The 16,167-nt window shown below is 45.0% G+C and overlaps 1 protein-coding gene across 1 annotated transcript in view; it reads left to right on the top strand.

Moving 5' to 3' along the window:
* Nucleotides 1-16,167, top strand: part of SCUBE2 (signal peptide, CUB domain and EGF like domain containing 2) — a 36,235-nt gene that overhangs the window by 6,276 nt on the left and 13,792 nt on the right. Inside the window, exons 5-16 of the mRNA XM_005426515.2 lie at nucleotides 3,824-3,949; nucleotides 4,319-4,435; nucleotides 5,268-5,357; nucleotides 6,454-6,570; nucleotides 7,553-7,675; nucleotides 9,204-9,320; nucleotides 11,639-11,761; nucleotides 12,242-12,358; nucleotides 12,935-13,021; nucleotides 13,681-13,785; nucleotides 14,732-14,887; nucleotides 15,208-15,411. Coding sequence (XP_005426572.1) covers nucleotides 3,824-3,949; nucleotides 4,319-4,435; nucleotides 5,268-5,357; nucleotides 6,454-6,570; nucleotides 7,553-7,675; nucleotides 9,204-9,320; nucleotides 11,639-11,761; nucleotides 12,242-12,358; nucleotides 12,935-13,021; nucleotides 13,681-13,785; nucleotides 14,732-14,887; nucleotides 15,208-15,411 — 1,482 coding nt within the window. The remainder of the gene's footprint in view (nucleotides 1-3,823; nucleotides 3,950-4,318; nucleotides 4,436-5,267; nucleotides 5,358-6,453; nucleotides 6,571-7,552; nucleotides 7,676-9,203; nucleotides 9,321-11,638; nucleotides 11,762-12,241; nucleotides 12,359-12,934; nucleotides 13,022-13,680; nucleotides 13,786-14,731; nucleotides 14,888-15,207; nucleotides 15,412-16,167) is intronic.

Here is a 16,167-nt window from a genome sequence, read left to right as displayed (position 1 = left end):
TTCATTACTGTAAAGTGCTGCTGAGGATTCCCCACCTTTTTTTTAACCTTTTTTTTTTCCCTTGGGTGGGCATGTCTGTTGTAAGCCAAATCTCACTTCTTTATCTTTCCCCTCACTTTGTTCTCTGCTTTTCTGCTCATTTCTGGGACTTCTGCTCTCTGCCTTGTGTATGCATTGCTCAGTGTTTGTACTTTGTTGGCTCTGAGACCTCACAGCATTGATCAAAGCAGATTTTGGCTCCTGCTGCCCAGATCATCTATTCAGTTTTGCTTCTTATCTGTAAAGTGAGGGGATATTTCCTTCCCTGTTTCCCAGCCCCATTAAGATTTTCATATATCAGTGCCTTGGAGACCTTCCCTGTGGGCTGCAATATTGCCCTTTAAACACACAGAAGCAGAGTGACCTGGAGGTCAAACCACAGGAACTGAGGTGTCCTGGGAAGTTGAGCACAGTCCTATTTTTTATCCTTGTTTTCCTGCTGGAATGAGCTGCTCTTCATCTGTGTGGGAGTAGGAATTACCTTGGGAGGTTGTTAAAGCAGCTGGCAGGGCAGCCATGCACGTGCACCTTGTGTCTGGGTTCCACTTGCTCCATACTAGGGAATACAAAAACTTGAGGGAAAACAGAGTTTTTTGTGAGTAAATACCTGGTGCATCTTTGTGGCTGCCATTGCTCTGGATGGCAAATCTTGCTGCTCTCCCTTGTGGTATCTCACAGTCATAGCTCTGCTGGGTGTGTCGGATTGGTGGGAATGAAGGGGATCTGTGGCATGAAAGGCACCTTGGAATGCTGTGTGAACTCGGGGCACCATCCCAGCTGTCCCTGCTGGAGCCTTGGCTGCAGAGAGCAGGGATAGCTGAGGAGCTTTTGGGGGAAAGTTGCCTTAACACAAGGATGAAAGACTAAAGCATTCCTGGCATGTCCTGCTCTGCTGATGCTCCTCACCATTTTTCTGTTCTCTCAGAACGTCTGGTAGCGCTTTGTGCCATTGCACCCTCTCTCCCTGTCCTACAGAATGCCTGCTTGAACCTGCCCTAAATGGAGCCTTAGTGCTCTCAACAGATTGGGAATGTTGTCCTGACAGCCTCTGTGCAAAAAAATACAAATATTTAAACCCAGATCATACATGTAAGAGATTAATTTAGTGTGACCTGATAGGGAAATACTGCTGGCTTTTTTTGCCTGCATTTTGCCAGTGACAGGAGTCTCAGCTCTCAGGTTTGCTGGGTGACTTCAAGAAGGTCCTGTCATCAGAAGGGTGTCACCTGGCTCAGGGTCTGCTCAAGCATGAAGGCACTGGAGTCACCTCTCTTGGCTGAGTGGGACAATCCAGAGCCATCCATCCCAAGACATTTGTGGGTCAGTAGGGCAGGCTCTCCTACAGGAGAAATTGTGTGTCTGGGAAGTGTGTGGGGAGATTTGACCAAAATTTGCTTGGGGTTTGTTTGTGGACCACAGTCTGCCATTGCAACAGTGCTGGAACAATGTGACCTGGGAGACTTTGTGTGCACCAAGGGGTTTGCAGCCACACAGCATTTATGGCTTTACAGACATGTCTTTAATACAACCTTGTAAAACGGTGCTGAGAGAGATCTACCAGCTTTGGAAACAAGAGCAGCCCCAAAGTAAATGCTGGAATGTGTGGATGTGGGTATCCTCTATGAAGCTGCCTTTTGGGTCAGCCAGATTTTGGTGGGTTTGGTGGAGTACCTTGTTCCACAATGGATACCTTGTTATTAAAATGCATCCTGGTCTGGAAAGCACAGTTTGAGCTTTCTGTGGAAACCTGATTGAAGTCTGCTCACTCAGAATGGAGCAATCCCAAATGGAGCATATAAACCATTTGTTTGGTGCCAGTGAACTTTACCAAAGTACCTGCTTGAGCAGTTTCCCCTTTGGTAGCTCAATAGAGACAAAAGAATAACTTTGTTGACAGAAACTAAGCTGCTAATTCTCTTAATGCTCTCTAACCCCTCGGAGCTAACAGACCAAACCATACTGCATGCTTAAGAGCAGAACTTTCACAAAAACACCAGAGCTAATGAGGCTAATTTGTGGCCTCATGGGTTGTCTCCTTCCTTGACTGACACAATAATGGGTGACAGCTTTCCTGTGGGCTCCTTGGGCTGTGCCTGTGTGCTGCAGGATTTGAAGCCTCATTGTCTTGCTGGACTTGTGGAGAGCCCTCACTGTGGGAAAGGGATCAAAAAGCCAGTAGAGCAGAATAATCTGGGCTCTGCAATGTCCATTCTTTTGTTGCTTAAAGCTGTCTTAATAGAGAATGGGTCCTGTAGCTGGTGCTCCAGGGGGTGAGAATAGCAGTGTGGAAAAAGGACCTAATTGAAGTGGAGTGGAATAATGGTGACCTCTGCCTCACAATGCAGTGGGTTTGCTTCTCTTAGTAGTAAGGCTGAAAAAAGGGCTGTGTGAGTTTAAAAAACATACAGGGTGTGGAACTGACAGTCCCTTTTCTGCAGCACGGTCACCCTTGCTGTTCTGCTCCTGACTGTGCATCTGCTCGGCTCCAGAGAAGTTCACTGGGGTGGTGTGGGATGAGCCCTTGCAACCAAAGAATGTTCCACTTGGTCTTCATAAATGGAATGTTCTCACTGGGAAGAAAGGGCATTTTGGTGTAACTTGTCCTTTTAAAGGACCCAAATGTGCCCAGGCAGAGAATTTGATGGTAAAGGTGTGCTCTCTGTACACCCAAGGAGAGCATTCAGATGTGTTCTCTCTCCTGGTTTTGTAGCATTGTAGAGGACTCCATCAAAAGCCTATGGTATTCTGTTAAAAGAACACCTATTTGTTTAATTTGTTGATCCCATTGGGTAACTCAGCCAGCTGCTGGGTGTTTTTGTGTTTTGTGTGTACAGGCTGTACCACCTTCTTGCAAATGGCAAAGACACTGATTGCACTGAGCCATGGAGCAAGGGGAAAGAAGCTTTTGCAATAATTTTAGAAACGATTCCTCCCTGTTTAATTTGCTTTATATTTTTTGCAAAGGCCAGGAAAAACACTCTGGCAGTTGAGTGCTGTGCACGAGCTGGCAGAAATAAAAATGACAGGAGGTGTAGCAAAAGAAATCCAGTCATCAGTGTGACACTGGTTCTTCATTTAGTTAAAGCAGACACTGGCACTAAATTCTGTCTAACTGGGAAGATGTGTAGAAATACAGAACACTGTGCTAATACCCAGTGAGGTTATCTTGGGTGGTGTGTACTGAAATCAGAAAAAAATTTGAAAACAAAATGGTTAATAATAGAGATAATTAATGTACAGCATGTGTGCAATCTGCATATTGGCCTGCTCTGAGATAGGACTCAGCACTTGGTCACTGCTGAGATAGGTTATAACTCTGGGAATCTGCTTTGTAAGCCAGGAATTGAAATTGGGATGACCCTTGTGATTGCTGTTCTAAACATTTCTGTGTCTGCTGGCTGCTCTTTGCAGCAGAGAAATAAGAACTTCATTTTAGACTTGGACATTGCCACTTCTGTAAAAGAAATAAGGTTTTATGAACACCTAAAAGTATAAAGTGAGAGGGTTGGATGAGAATGCAGGTGCTGTACAAATCTGTGGATGTTGCTCTTTGACCTTGCAGTCAAAGAACAGGCACAGAAAAGATCACAGAAGGAGAAACCTTGGGGCCAGTGACTTTGCAGGACTGGACTCACTGTCTTTCCTCTCTGAAACTTCTTGTCCCAGCCCTGCAGAGTCTTCCCAGAGTCAGAGGCTTAGTCTGTGTGTGTGTTGAAGTGACCTTGTTGCCTGCACACAGAGCTGCTGAGGGTGCTGATGCTCTGGTACCTTCCCTGTTTTACAGAAGGCATGAGCTGCATGAACAAAGACCACGGCTGTGCCCACATCTGCAGAGAAACACCCAAAGGAGGAGTTGCCTGTGAATGCCGACCGGGATTTGAGCTGTCCAAGAACCAGAGGAGCTGCATTTGTAGGCAACATTCTGCATGTGCTTGTGGTTCCCAAAGTGAACAAATAGTGTTCTGTTTGCAGTGAGATGGGCCTTGGTGGGTTTTAGCTAACATGACACACCTGAGCTGTGTGTGTTTGAACTGAACCAGAATTGATGTCTTTTCTGGGCACTGTCTCACAGGTCTGTTGATTGCTGTAGTGTCTGTAGTTTGGGAGTTGTGCCATCGCTCATAACACCTGGAAGCTCAGCTCCACAAGAGACCTGTGCATGTCTCACTGTCACAGAGCCCTTCAGGACAGGGCTGCTTTGGATGCTCAGATGGCAGTGGCACTGCACAGTGTCCCTCAGAGGTGCTGGAAGTGAGAGTGCCATGTGTTTTCTCCCCAGTGACATGCAACCACGGCAACGGGGGCTGCCAGCACACGTGTGACGATGCTGAGCACGGGCCCGTCTGCGGCTGCCACCCCAAGTACGTCATGCACGTGGATGGCAAAACCTGCCTGGGTCAGTATGCACTGCAGGGAAGGGCTTTGCTGTGGATCCCCAGCTCCAGGGGGGTGTGCTGGTGCTCTGTGGGCGAGATTAATGCTCCTCATAATGGTATGGCTAGAAAATGTCAAGGAGTTCAAAATTAAGGAACCTGATAGTGAATGGGTGAGTTGGTTGGGTCCTGGCTAGTTATGCTTCCCGGTTTAAGTAGCTGCCTAATACTGTTGCAACCTGTAATTATCACTGGTCCCCCTGACACAGGAGGCCTGTCACTAACCAAAGCAGGCTTCCTTCCCTCTGGGATATCTTGGGTTCAGTCTCTTCAGTAGTGTGAGCAAGGAGTACGTCTGTAAAAACTGGGACTCTGAAATCAATTAATGTGCAGTTTTGGCAAGGCAGTTATCCAGTAAAGAAAGCACTTAAGATTTATGAACTCTTCCAATCTCTGGAAGAGTTTGTTGTCTGTTGATTGAAATCAAATGCTGAGGCACGACTGGCTGGTTGTTGTAATTAGCCCACGATGGATGATGACAGCGCACTCCTAACAGGGCAGCTCAGTCAGCTCTTTCATCTTGCTGCTGTTCACTACATCTGTAGCACATCTTTTGTTTTGTTAAGGATACTGAAGCAAACATGACTTGTAAAGAAGCCACAAAAGCAAAACATTCTCATGGTTTTGACTGAAGGGTCTTCATGATTTTTATTACTACTTGCTCTTGAAAAATAACTTATTTCTGCCTGGTGGGTTCTGACTGTGTGTGATGCAGCTCTTTGTGTGTGTTGCATGTCAGATGAGGGTTCTGGTCAGGGCACCTTTACTCACTTGCTTTTTTCGTGTTCCTTACAGAGAGGGAAGAAGCTGCTGTTGAAGTTTCTGAGGGAAACACCACAGCAGCAGCTGATGTGGACAAGAGAGTGAAGCGACGCTTGCTTATGGGTAAAAGTGCTGATGCAAAATAATTCTGCTGCTTGTTGAAACCTTTTAGATTGAAGAATCAGTGTGGGGCTCTTTTGGTTTTTCATGGTAACCTTCAGCTCTGGGCTGAATTCTGCCTGAGATGATCTACTCTCTCTTCAGGAAATAATGTTATTCCCTAGTGTTCAGACATGTAATGAATAGCCTTGTTTTCAAAAAAAGAATGACAGAGGAAGAAAAGATGCACTCTGTCTTCCCTTGGGGGTTCGACACAGCCTGCCAATACTGCATGTGAGATGAGAGACTGGGAGGGAATAAACCAGTAAAGCTCTCAAAACTTGACAATAAGTAGCATATGCTTGATGCTGCAGAAAATGAGGATACAGAACTAGAAAGGAGATTTCAAAAAGCAGACATAAAAAAGTGTTCTTTGCAGCTCTCTCAATCAATACATGCCATGTAAAATTGTATTTGTCCAGCCAGTTAGACTGACTGGAGTGGTTAGACTGATGACAGGAGGATGAATGCCAAAGAGAGAGTTATTTATGTTTGGTTGGATGTGAAGGACTGTGTTTTGGGAGTGCTCACTAGCAAGGTTGATGAGATTCAGGCATAGTTTGCATAGCAGGGAGTTAGAGGGACAAACTTTGGTTGGAATGGCACCTGGGTTCCCAGGCTGGGCGAATGCTTGTGAGGGTGTTACCCACCATGACAGGGAGCACGGGTAGTAGGGAAGATGAGTTGGGAGGGATTCAAGAAAACTCATTTAGTAGTGCTGAGTGTGACCAGGTGTCTCATTGGTGGGAAGTGTCAGGGGATCAGCCACAATCCACTGTGGGCAGAGGGAAGCTGACTGGCAGTAACAGATTCATCACCAAGGAGCAGGGATTTGTGTTTCAGACACAAGTGGAATACCCAGAAGGGCAGCATTTTGGTTTGTAGAGTTCCCACAAAAAGCCTGGAAATAGCTGAGGCAGGGATTTTGCCAACACATGTATTTAGCAGTTGTTTGTGTGTTCTGGGCTGAACGTTTGAAAAGCAGCATGTTGGGCTGTGCCTTGTGTCCCATGATGTTCCTTGTGATTTCCCTGGGGACCTGAGCTCTGTCTCGTTGCAGAAACGTGTGCGGTGAACAACGGCGGCTGCGACCGCACCTGCAAGGACACCTCCACGGGAGTGCACTGCAGCTGCCCCATGGGGTTCACACTCCAGTTCGATGGCAAGACATGCAAAGGTGGGCTTTATCCTCCTGCTAGGTGTGCCCAGGTCCTGTGAGATACACATCCCAAACAGAGGCAGCCCAGTGCCCAGAGGAAAGCGGCTGTGTGCAGTCTGACCGCAGGAAGGATTGCTCCAGGGGTAGAGGCTGTGGTTTCCTTTATGTCAGGTGTACCACGTGCAGAGAATTTCTTCTTCTCTGCCCTCCCACTCTCCACTTCCACCTCCCGTGCCTCGTTTTCCAGAGGTCAGGTTTGGGAGAGCTAAACCAGCTCTGTTGGCAGCAGAGGTCAGCCCTGGCTGAGGCTGGGGGTGCTCACAGGTACCCAGCCCAACAGCCTGGCTGGGCATCAGGAGACTTGGTAGGTAAATAGCAGTGTGTAAACAGGGATGTGTTTGATAAATATACACTGCTCCAAGCAGCTCTAATGAGAGCTCTGGCAAGCAGCAGAGGCACGCTTAGGTTGTATATTATATTGCTTTTCCAGTAATTAGATGTTAAGGCTGCTCTGCTAAGTAAAAATGATGAAATCCCCAGGCCTGAGTCAATTAATATTAGATAAAGGCCTCATTCTAATGTTGCCATGAAAAGGACAGGGTAGTTCAGGAAGTCTCTGCCTGAGATTTCTGCAGGGCTTACAGAAAGGAAACGGAGAGAATGTTTAAAATACTAAAACCTCTTAGAGAGCCTTGGAGCCAAAGTGTTTCCAAACAGAACTTAGGGAATGGTCTTTTATGAATGCATTACCCAAATGCAACTGGCAGGAGTACATTAAATGAGAGCAAATAACACTGTCCTGGGGCTGAATGGGCTGGATCATTCTTAAGAGTTGGATCTGATCTTCCTTCCTTAATTTGTGGGAGTCTCACTAGATTTTGTTTCTGGGCTCCTCCAGCTGACTGGACGTGACTATTTTCTCAATCTGGCAGTGGGAATAGGTTGAGTGCTGAAGCTCTGTGTTAATTTGCTGAAGCCTTTTTTTTTTTGTTTGTTACAGATATTGATGAATGCCAGTCCAATAATGGAGGCTGTGATCATTTCTGTAAAAACACTGTTGGCAGTTTTGATTGCAGCTGCAGAAAAGGATTTAAATTATTAACAGATGAGAAGTCCTGTCAAGGTATGTGCACTGGAGAGACAATGGTACAACAAAAGTAGGACAAATCAGCGTGGCTTGGACATCTACTACAATGATGAAGTGATAATGGACTCCAGAATCATTTCTATTCCTCAGTTTGGATTTTTTTTCTTCTGAAACAGCTGTTGAGTTAATACAGTTGGCTTGATGCTATTGTAGGAGATAAGTTTAATGGCACAGTGAGCTATTATCTGGAAGGGACAGAGACAGCATCATATTAAAAAGCTCTCTATGAGGTTAATGCCTCCCCCCGCCTTGATGATCTTAAAATAATTCACAGGAAAAATTAGGCAATGTCTCTCTCTCCATCTTTCTGACTGATTCACCATTGCAGTGAAACTATTATTTCTTAATAGGATATTTTGTTGCCATGAGCTCATTATTAAAGGAAAAAGATATAATGTGATCTATGAAATTATAGGTCTGTAGACAGTCTGGAATCTCTGTTCCCTAAAACATCACGGAGCATTTGCTTCTGAGGACGACATGGATTTTTCCTGTGAGACTTACAAAGCATATTTGCTTTGCTCTATAGTGGTTTGTACATGTAGATTTAGCAATTCTATTTAAGCTGCTTAAATGCACAAAAAATGTGAAGATCAAAATGGTCTGTGGTCATGGAAAAGCAACAGGATGAAACAACGCCAATTCAGTCAGCCAAAGGGTGATTTATGTGATTTCCTCGGTAACCAGATGACATTAAAGGTGAATTTCAGAAAACTGAACTGGCAAAGAGAAAGTAATTTTCACCTGAGTTTTTTTGTGCATTCTTATCCCTTACAAATAGGCAAAGGAGGACAACTATTTATATGGAAAAAACTCACTGTATAAACATCTGATTTTTGAGATAGTGTGGGGTTTTATTTAAATGAAATCTGTTTATGAATGTATCTTAAAGTCTTCCATCTCCATTTTGCCCCTGTCACTTCTGTTGCTTTCCCTAGACTGTTTCAGAAGTGATATCATGCTGCATGCCCAAGCCCAAGAAAAAAGACTGATGAAAAGTGCTAGTGAAGTTGATGTGAACTTTTTTTGTGTCTTGCAATGTTCTTACCAGGCATGAAAAAAGTACTAGCACAGACATTTTAGGTACTTTTGATGGTATAATGAATGTTCGTTCTCAGAGAACGCTGTGATTTTCAGCAGACCTAAATCAGGTGCTGTATATTCAAATAGAGGGAGGAAAAAACAAAGGCAATAATTTTTGATTTCTATGTAGAGTAATTCTTATGAAATAAGAGTTTTGTCAGCAGTTTTCTTCTCCCAGAGAAGAGAAATAATTTGATTTAAACATAATTGTGAAAACGCAACAACGGTTTTTGCGCTTGCCAAGGAAAAGCCTGTTTGGCAAACCGAGCGTTCTTTTAAAAACGGTCATTTCATTATGTTACACGCTGTGCTGTGAAAGACTCTGCCTAGCTCCCACGAATGTGCACGTGCCTGCAGTTGCCGGCTCCTCGGGGCTCCCTGGGCAGCCTGAGAGGTGCTGATGCCCCTTTGCCCCCTGCAGACATTGACGAGTGCTCCTTCGAGCGGGCCTGCGACCACACGTGCATCAACCAGCCCGGCACCTTCCAGTGCTCCTGCAACAAGGGATATGCCCTCTATGGCTTCACCCACTGTGGAGGTGAGTCACAGACACAGCACAGCCCTGGGACAGGGACAGCCTCCCACTGGCCCTGCAGGACACAAACTGAGGCAGATGCAGGCAGCCTGAGGGGTAAATGTTGTCCCTTGCTGTGATAATGAGACACAGGAAAAGGAGAAACTGATCCTGCTTATTCCTTTGCTCAAGTGATTTTGCCTTTACACCCTGCATGCAAAAGGGACCTGTAACTATTAGGACAAACTGGTGGGTTTTGTGCTGAAGCCCATAATTCAATACAATTTGCATGTGCAGAAGAGTCATTGACTTCAGTGAAAAGTCAGTGGAGTAGGGCTTGAACAGGAAGCTCTGAATGACTCTGAAAATGACAGTTCTGCAGGTGAACGTGTCACATCCTCATGTGATGTAGGCTGGAATTTAGCTGATGTAGTGCCACTTCACACTGACCAAGGTTAATACTCTTAAATTTTTATGTCTTTCCTACAAGGAAAGAGAAACTTGTTCACAGAAGCTCAGCGTTTGACAAATTCCCAGAATTAACATGAGGGAACATGAATAACTGGGACACTAAATGGAATCAAGCTTGTTTTTATATAAGCTTTAGGCAAGACCTTACTGAGTCCAAAGTTTACTAAATTCTGAGTAAGATCTGTTTATTTCTGAGGCAGAATGAGCACAGTTGGAGATAACAATTCAGAAATCCCTGTGTGCCTGTCTGTTCTACCCTCTGCCTCTAGAACTTCTGAGAATAAGATTACAGAGCTACAACATCCCTGTGTTTTATCCTGATGAGCATGGGAACTTATCTGGATAAGGAACAGCACTGTCATGTGCTCTACCTAGTAAGAGACAACTTCTGATTAATTCCTCTTCATTAATTCAATTTCTTTTGGCTACCAGTGAGGAAAAGGAGCTGTAATTTTGCTTGTGGCTGCCAATTGGCCTTTTCTTGTCATAGCCCCTATGACAAGAAAACATAGAAGCTGTTAATTAATCCTCATACCACAGTAAGTCCCTCATTGACTGGCAATCACAGGCTGATCAGAGCTGATAGGACACTGAGAATACACCTTCTGACCTCTATGGGAGAAGTCAGTAAGTGTTGGAGATAAGAGGCTGGAATCCTAAGAAAAGGTCAATGAAAACCAAAGATTTGTGGGATTTAAGGCAGCAGTCCCAGTTTAAGGTGTTGCCTTCTTTCTCCATTATTCCTGTGCTGCTCATTCCTACCCCTGCTGTCTCAGTTCTGTTAAAAGCACATTTTCCTCTCAAATCAGACTGGTTTTGTAACATGTTTCACAGTGTTTTCTAACAAATTGTCACTTAGAGGGTGTCTAGTCTGGGGGCAGCAGTGACAAGAACTTAGTAGCATTGAGATAAGTGTGTGTGGGAGCAGGTACCCTCAGATACACAAACTTGATGGGATTTTCAACGGATTTCCTGATGGCAGCTTTCTGGATTTATGTACAATTGCCATAAAACTCTGGGAGAGAAGGGAAGCCCTCCTCAGGGTGGATCTGAGCAGCAAAGACAGAGACCTTTGCATTTCCCTTTGTTGAAATTCATGAGATTCCTATTGACCCATTTCTGCAGGCAGTCAAGGTCCCTCTGAATAGTGGCACAACCATCTGGTGCATCAGCCACTCCTCCCAGTTTTGTCTCATCTGTGCCCTTGCTGTGGGTGAGCTCTTGTCCCACCATGCAGGTTTAATGGAGAGGATAAATGGTACTGGCCCCAGAGCTGACCCCTGCATGCAGCACTGCTGACTGGTGCAGTCTGCTGCAGCATGCAAGGGTGCACCACAGGCAGTGTGTGCTGTGTTGGCAGTAATTTCTCCTCCTGTTGGCATGTCCTGGGCAGGACAAGGCTCCAAAAATTGGATATTTGGCCAAAAGAGACAAGGGGGACACAATGGTGGTGTTTGCCCACAGAGCCAAAGTGTTCCACAGTAGTTGCATCTATCAGAGCACTTTGGAGGATTGCTCAGTGTGAATCCTGCCCTCTTCCCTGTTTTTCTTTAAAATTAGAAATATTAATTAACCAGACACAGTGCAACACAGATTTGACTTGATCTGCTTTTCTTAGAGTTGATTTGTTATCATATTGCTGAGGCTGGATATTGTTTCATTATGAGCCACCAGTATCTGGTCTGCTTTGACATTTATCCAGGGATTTCCATGAAGACAAACTCTTTCAAGGTGGGTGTCCCCGTAGCATCCCTGGAGTATTTTCAAGACCCTACTGAGCAGTATTTGTGTCCACATTTACCCAGTGGAGCTGGAGTGCATAACTTTGGGAAGAGCAACTTTTTAAAAGCATCTTTACCTTTCCTCTGCAGATATAAATGAATGTAGCATCAACAATGGTGGTTGCCAGCAGCTGTGTGTGAACACACCGGGAGATTATGAATGCCTGTGTCAGTCTAACTACAAGCTACACTGGAATAAAAAGGACTGTGTTGGTAAGGTGTCTAATAAATACATTTCTGCTCCTGATGTGTCTGGTGGGCCATGTGGTTACAGTCAAATTTGATGGTCTGTCCAGTTAAGTGGTATGAGTCATTGTTCCTGGTATTCTGCTTTAATTTTTAGCAAGGCATGATGGTAGTGATGTTGAAACTCATAAAAACAAACAGCAAACCAACCCCAAAAACAGGAGATACTTTGAGGGATTTTGATGCTTTCTTTCCTGTGCTTTTATCTAGCTCATTCTTCTGTTTCCTTTTGTTCCTCTGCATGAGAAGGCTTGCTCATGATAAAGGAAGTTACTTTTGTGATGTGATCTTCCAGTGATTTTATTTGGCTTGAATTTTCTGTCTGAACAGCATATAAATTGCATGGGTGCTCTCAGGTCCTGGCTACAAAAGCAGCTGCATGCTGATTTATTGGTAGGGTGAAGGTAGATGTTTTAATCCTGTCAGTGTTTGTTTTATCCTATTTAGAGACAAAAGATCCCCTGTCTGATAATGTGTCACCCAAGGTGTTGCTGCACTGCATCAAGAGCGGTGGGAGTGACAGGTGCTTTTTGAGCTGCTCTCCAGATGTGCAGGTGCTCTCTGGTAAGTCAGAGCTGACAGAACTGGGCACGTGGTTCTGTACAGAGGGTAGGGGTGGCCAATCTCCTCACTGTCAGGGAAGCCCCAAGAAGCAGTCAATAAACAGAGATCTTTCCTCTCTCACTGCAGATAATAAAGGGCTATATCCCTGGCAGTGTCCAGGAAAGCCCCTCTCTCCTTGTCTTTTATAACCACTCTAGCCTCAGATTCCCTTCTCACAACAAGTTCCTTTTTGAAGCTGAGGAGGACAGGGGAGAATTCTCTGTGCTCCCTGGGCCATTCCTTAATTGGCCCTGAGAGGCACTGGTGAATGGGGCAAAGGCATTCCAGCCCTGTGTGGGGTCTGGGATTTTGCCCACACAGCCCCTCCATCCCACAGGACTCACTGCTGCTCATGGCACTGATGCTCTCCTCCTGAATCCTTTGAATGGCTTAGGAAGAGACAAGCCCTAATGTGGAGTATTTTATGAACAACATTATGTGTTGATGCCAGTCAACGAATTTAAAATGTGTTTTGTGCTGCAGGAGTCCTCAGTGTGTGCACTGTGCCTGTGTCTTTACTGTCTGTCTGTCTGTTAGGAACACAAGATGCCTACACCCTCACCTGTGGCAGGTCCTCTCAGCTTAAGAAAAAGCAGCAAAGTGCAAATGCTTCCAGCTGGCTGGGTAATCACCACATTTACTGTTACATAGTTTGATTTATTTTCATTGATAACTGTGAAACAAAGGTATTTCTCTTGACTTCCCCCCTGCCTTATAATTGATTGTTCTTTTTCTTCTTCATGATTGTAGTTCATGATTGCTGCAGAAAATTCCCCTTATGCGGCTTCGTCAGCATCATTCAAACTGAGACTTAAAAATAAAGATCAGCAGTGAAATAAACACTTAGGCCAGGAGTTATGTCTCCTTTTAGTCATCCAAACCTGGACAGTGTTGGCAACACACAACGTGTTTAGGTTGAGCTGGTGGGCTGTAAAGTTTAGAATGCATTTACAGCCACAGACATAAACTATTTTCTGAAATGATTTGAAGTATCTCCTTTGATTTCAGCTCACCCTTGTTTAATTCACCCAATAGTAGATCTGGTCTTTCTCTGTCTCTCACTTCCCCCCCCCCCCCCCAATAAAATGTAAAACCATTTCATTCTAATTCCAGTTGTGAACCAGCTTCACAGCAGGAGGGTTCTGACATCTCATTAGGTTTTCTGTGATGATCACTTCATATCAGCATATTTTTTGTTGTCATCATTGTGGTGTGACATTAGGGCTGTCTCAATTTTCTACTCCTTTTTTTAAAATAATGTGTTTCATTGTTTCTTCCTGAAGATGCTTCAGCCATCAAGATAAGCGTAACCTTTAAATTAAATGAAGGAAAATGTAGTTTGAAAAAGACTGAGATGTTTCAAGAAGGTCTGGAGCAGATGATACCAGGTATGGATATAAAAATGCAGGTAAGCAGGTTAGAGCCATAGCTCAGGAGTTAAGTGCTTTCCAGATATGAAGTACGCCACAAGCAAAGCAGAGAGGACTGAAGGCTTTCTGCTCTTCACTTCTTCCTGCTTGGCCATGACTCTTGCAACAGTTATTTCAGATCCCAGGATTTCCTTGTGGCATCCTCAGTCTTGCTAGGAAAGCCCTTATCATTTTTTTGTTTGTAATACTGCTGATAAATTCTCAGTAAAATCAACCATCCTCTTTTTAAATTTGATTCCTTCCTTTTCTTCCTCTTTTTATCTTTCTCTTCTTTGCTTTCTCACCTGCTCCTTATTGTCTGGTGCCTCACTGAAAAATCTCCTGACCTTTATGCTGACTCTATTGTCATAGGGTTATTCATCTTGTCTCTTGTCTTCCTTTCATACTTCAGCAGCCCCAGATGGATGCAGTGGGGTCAGCTCTTCCATCTGCTCCAAAGCAGAAAGAATAGCCTGGGAATTTGCAAAGTCGGCAGAAAATGAGGAGGAGTACTTTAAAAAATAAAAGAAATAAATGGGGAAAGGAGTCATTAAACAATATGATGAATCAGTGTGTCTGACTGTTTGTCCTTTAAACAATATGATGAATCAGTGTGTCTGTTTGTCCTGAGCAGAGTAGCAGTGAGGAACTGTGCTGAATGCTTGGTGACAAGTTATGTACTCCAGAACCAGAGCTTATTCTGGGTGTTTCCTTTGCCTAAACCTTATTTCCTCATTGAAGCCATGACAATGGTCATGACTCAGTGTGAGGGTGCACCAGGTGAGAGCCTGGCCAAACTCTTCTTTCACTGGCCCTGATGGTTTGCTCCTCTTTAACTCTTCATGATGACCCCCGTGCTGAGCACTGGTGAATGTTCGATAACAGACCTGGCCAAGCTTTTGCTTCCTTGATTTTGTTCATGCAGAGAGACAAAATTCAGTAATGGAGAGCTTCCACTATGTAAACCTAACATGCAGCTCTGGCAAGAAAGTTCCTGGAGCCCTCAGTAGACTGGCAGCGACCAGAGAGATTTTTATCACTGCGGACTTTGAGCTTGAAACGAGCAGGAAGGAGGTGACAGGTTGGTTGGAAAATAATTCCAGGTGCGCTTTGAAGCTTCTTGCCATTTGCTCCTTAATTTCTGTGTTTTTCACTTCTGCCTGTATGCAAAATGATGATAAAAAGTATCTCCTGTTTTGAACATTAATTCACTGCTTCAGAAAGAGTGAGGCATGGGGATAGCTCCAAAGAGCCAAGAGCTGCCCAGTGTACTTGTCCTTGAGGATTTCACTTGTTCCCAGAAGTGGCTATCTCAGTGATTTGAGTTGGTTGATGACTGGAATTGGGTGGGATTTGTGCACAGTCACTCAGGGCACCCCTTTCACCCCCGGTGCTTTTCAGACACGTGCGACGTGCGCTGTGCCCGCAAGAAGACGGAGAAGCGGTTCCGGAAAACCATCCGCACCCTGCGCAAGACGGTCAGCAGGGACCAGTTCCGCATCCGCCTCTCGGGCACCGACCACGAGGTGGCCAGGAAGGCTCCCAGGCCCTCAGAGCCACAGCAGGGCTGTGGTGTGGGACAGCTGCAGCCGGGGGTCAGATGTGGTGAGTTGGGAGGGGGGCGGGGATGATGGAGCACTTCGTGTGTTCCACTGTTCTGGAGCTCGGAGGGGTTGGGGTTCACCCATCCAGGAGAGAGCAGGGCTGGGTGTGCAGAAGTGGAGGTGCTGCTGAAATTCTCCCTGTGAATGTATTTTTAGCAATTGAAGTGTTACAGAGTAGAGCAAGGGCTCGCTGCACTGCGCTGCAGATGATGCACAGCCTGCAACAAGCTCAAAGGTGGAAATCCTGGGAATAACAGGCACCAATGGCCTTGACATCACCAGTGTTACTTTTAAGACTACATTTAGTATACTTTAGTAATTTAGTAATAATTTAGTAATGCTGCGTTCCTAAGCTTGTGCACAGCTCACCTCTCCCTCGTCCCAAGGAAAAGGCTGCTCACAATTTGATGCAATCACGCTCACTTTGCTGATTAAGCTCAGAGTCCCAGAGAATCATCATGACAGAGTTATAAATTCATGGAGACTTTATAAGCCATCACTGAGAAAAGTCTTAATTATCATGGCACTGGAGGGCACCACCATAATGCAGCCCATGGTAAGTGCTTCCAAAGCACAAAAGTTAAGGAGAGGGGTCAGATGTTACATCCTAACAGAGGCCTAACAACCATGACAGCCAATTCAGGCTGCACGGGGCAGGCAGCATGTAGGTGGATTGTGAATCAGCAAGCCTTTAAAATGCTTGTCACAGTGAATTAGTATGTCTTCCAGCAGCAGCATTTGGCCTAAGAATAGATTT

The sequence above is a fragment of the Geospiza fortis genome, unplaced genomic scaffold, assembly GCF_000277835.1.
Source record: "Geospiza fortis unplaced genomic scaffold, GeoFor_1.0 scaffold450, whole genome shotgun sequence".
In the NCBI taxonomy this organism is placed as follows: Eukaryota; Metazoa; Chordata; class Aves; order Passeriformes; family Thraupidae; genus Geospiza; species Geospiza fortis.
Note: the sequence above shows the minus strand (reverse complement) of the source record. Positions and strands in the feature narration are given on the sequence as shown.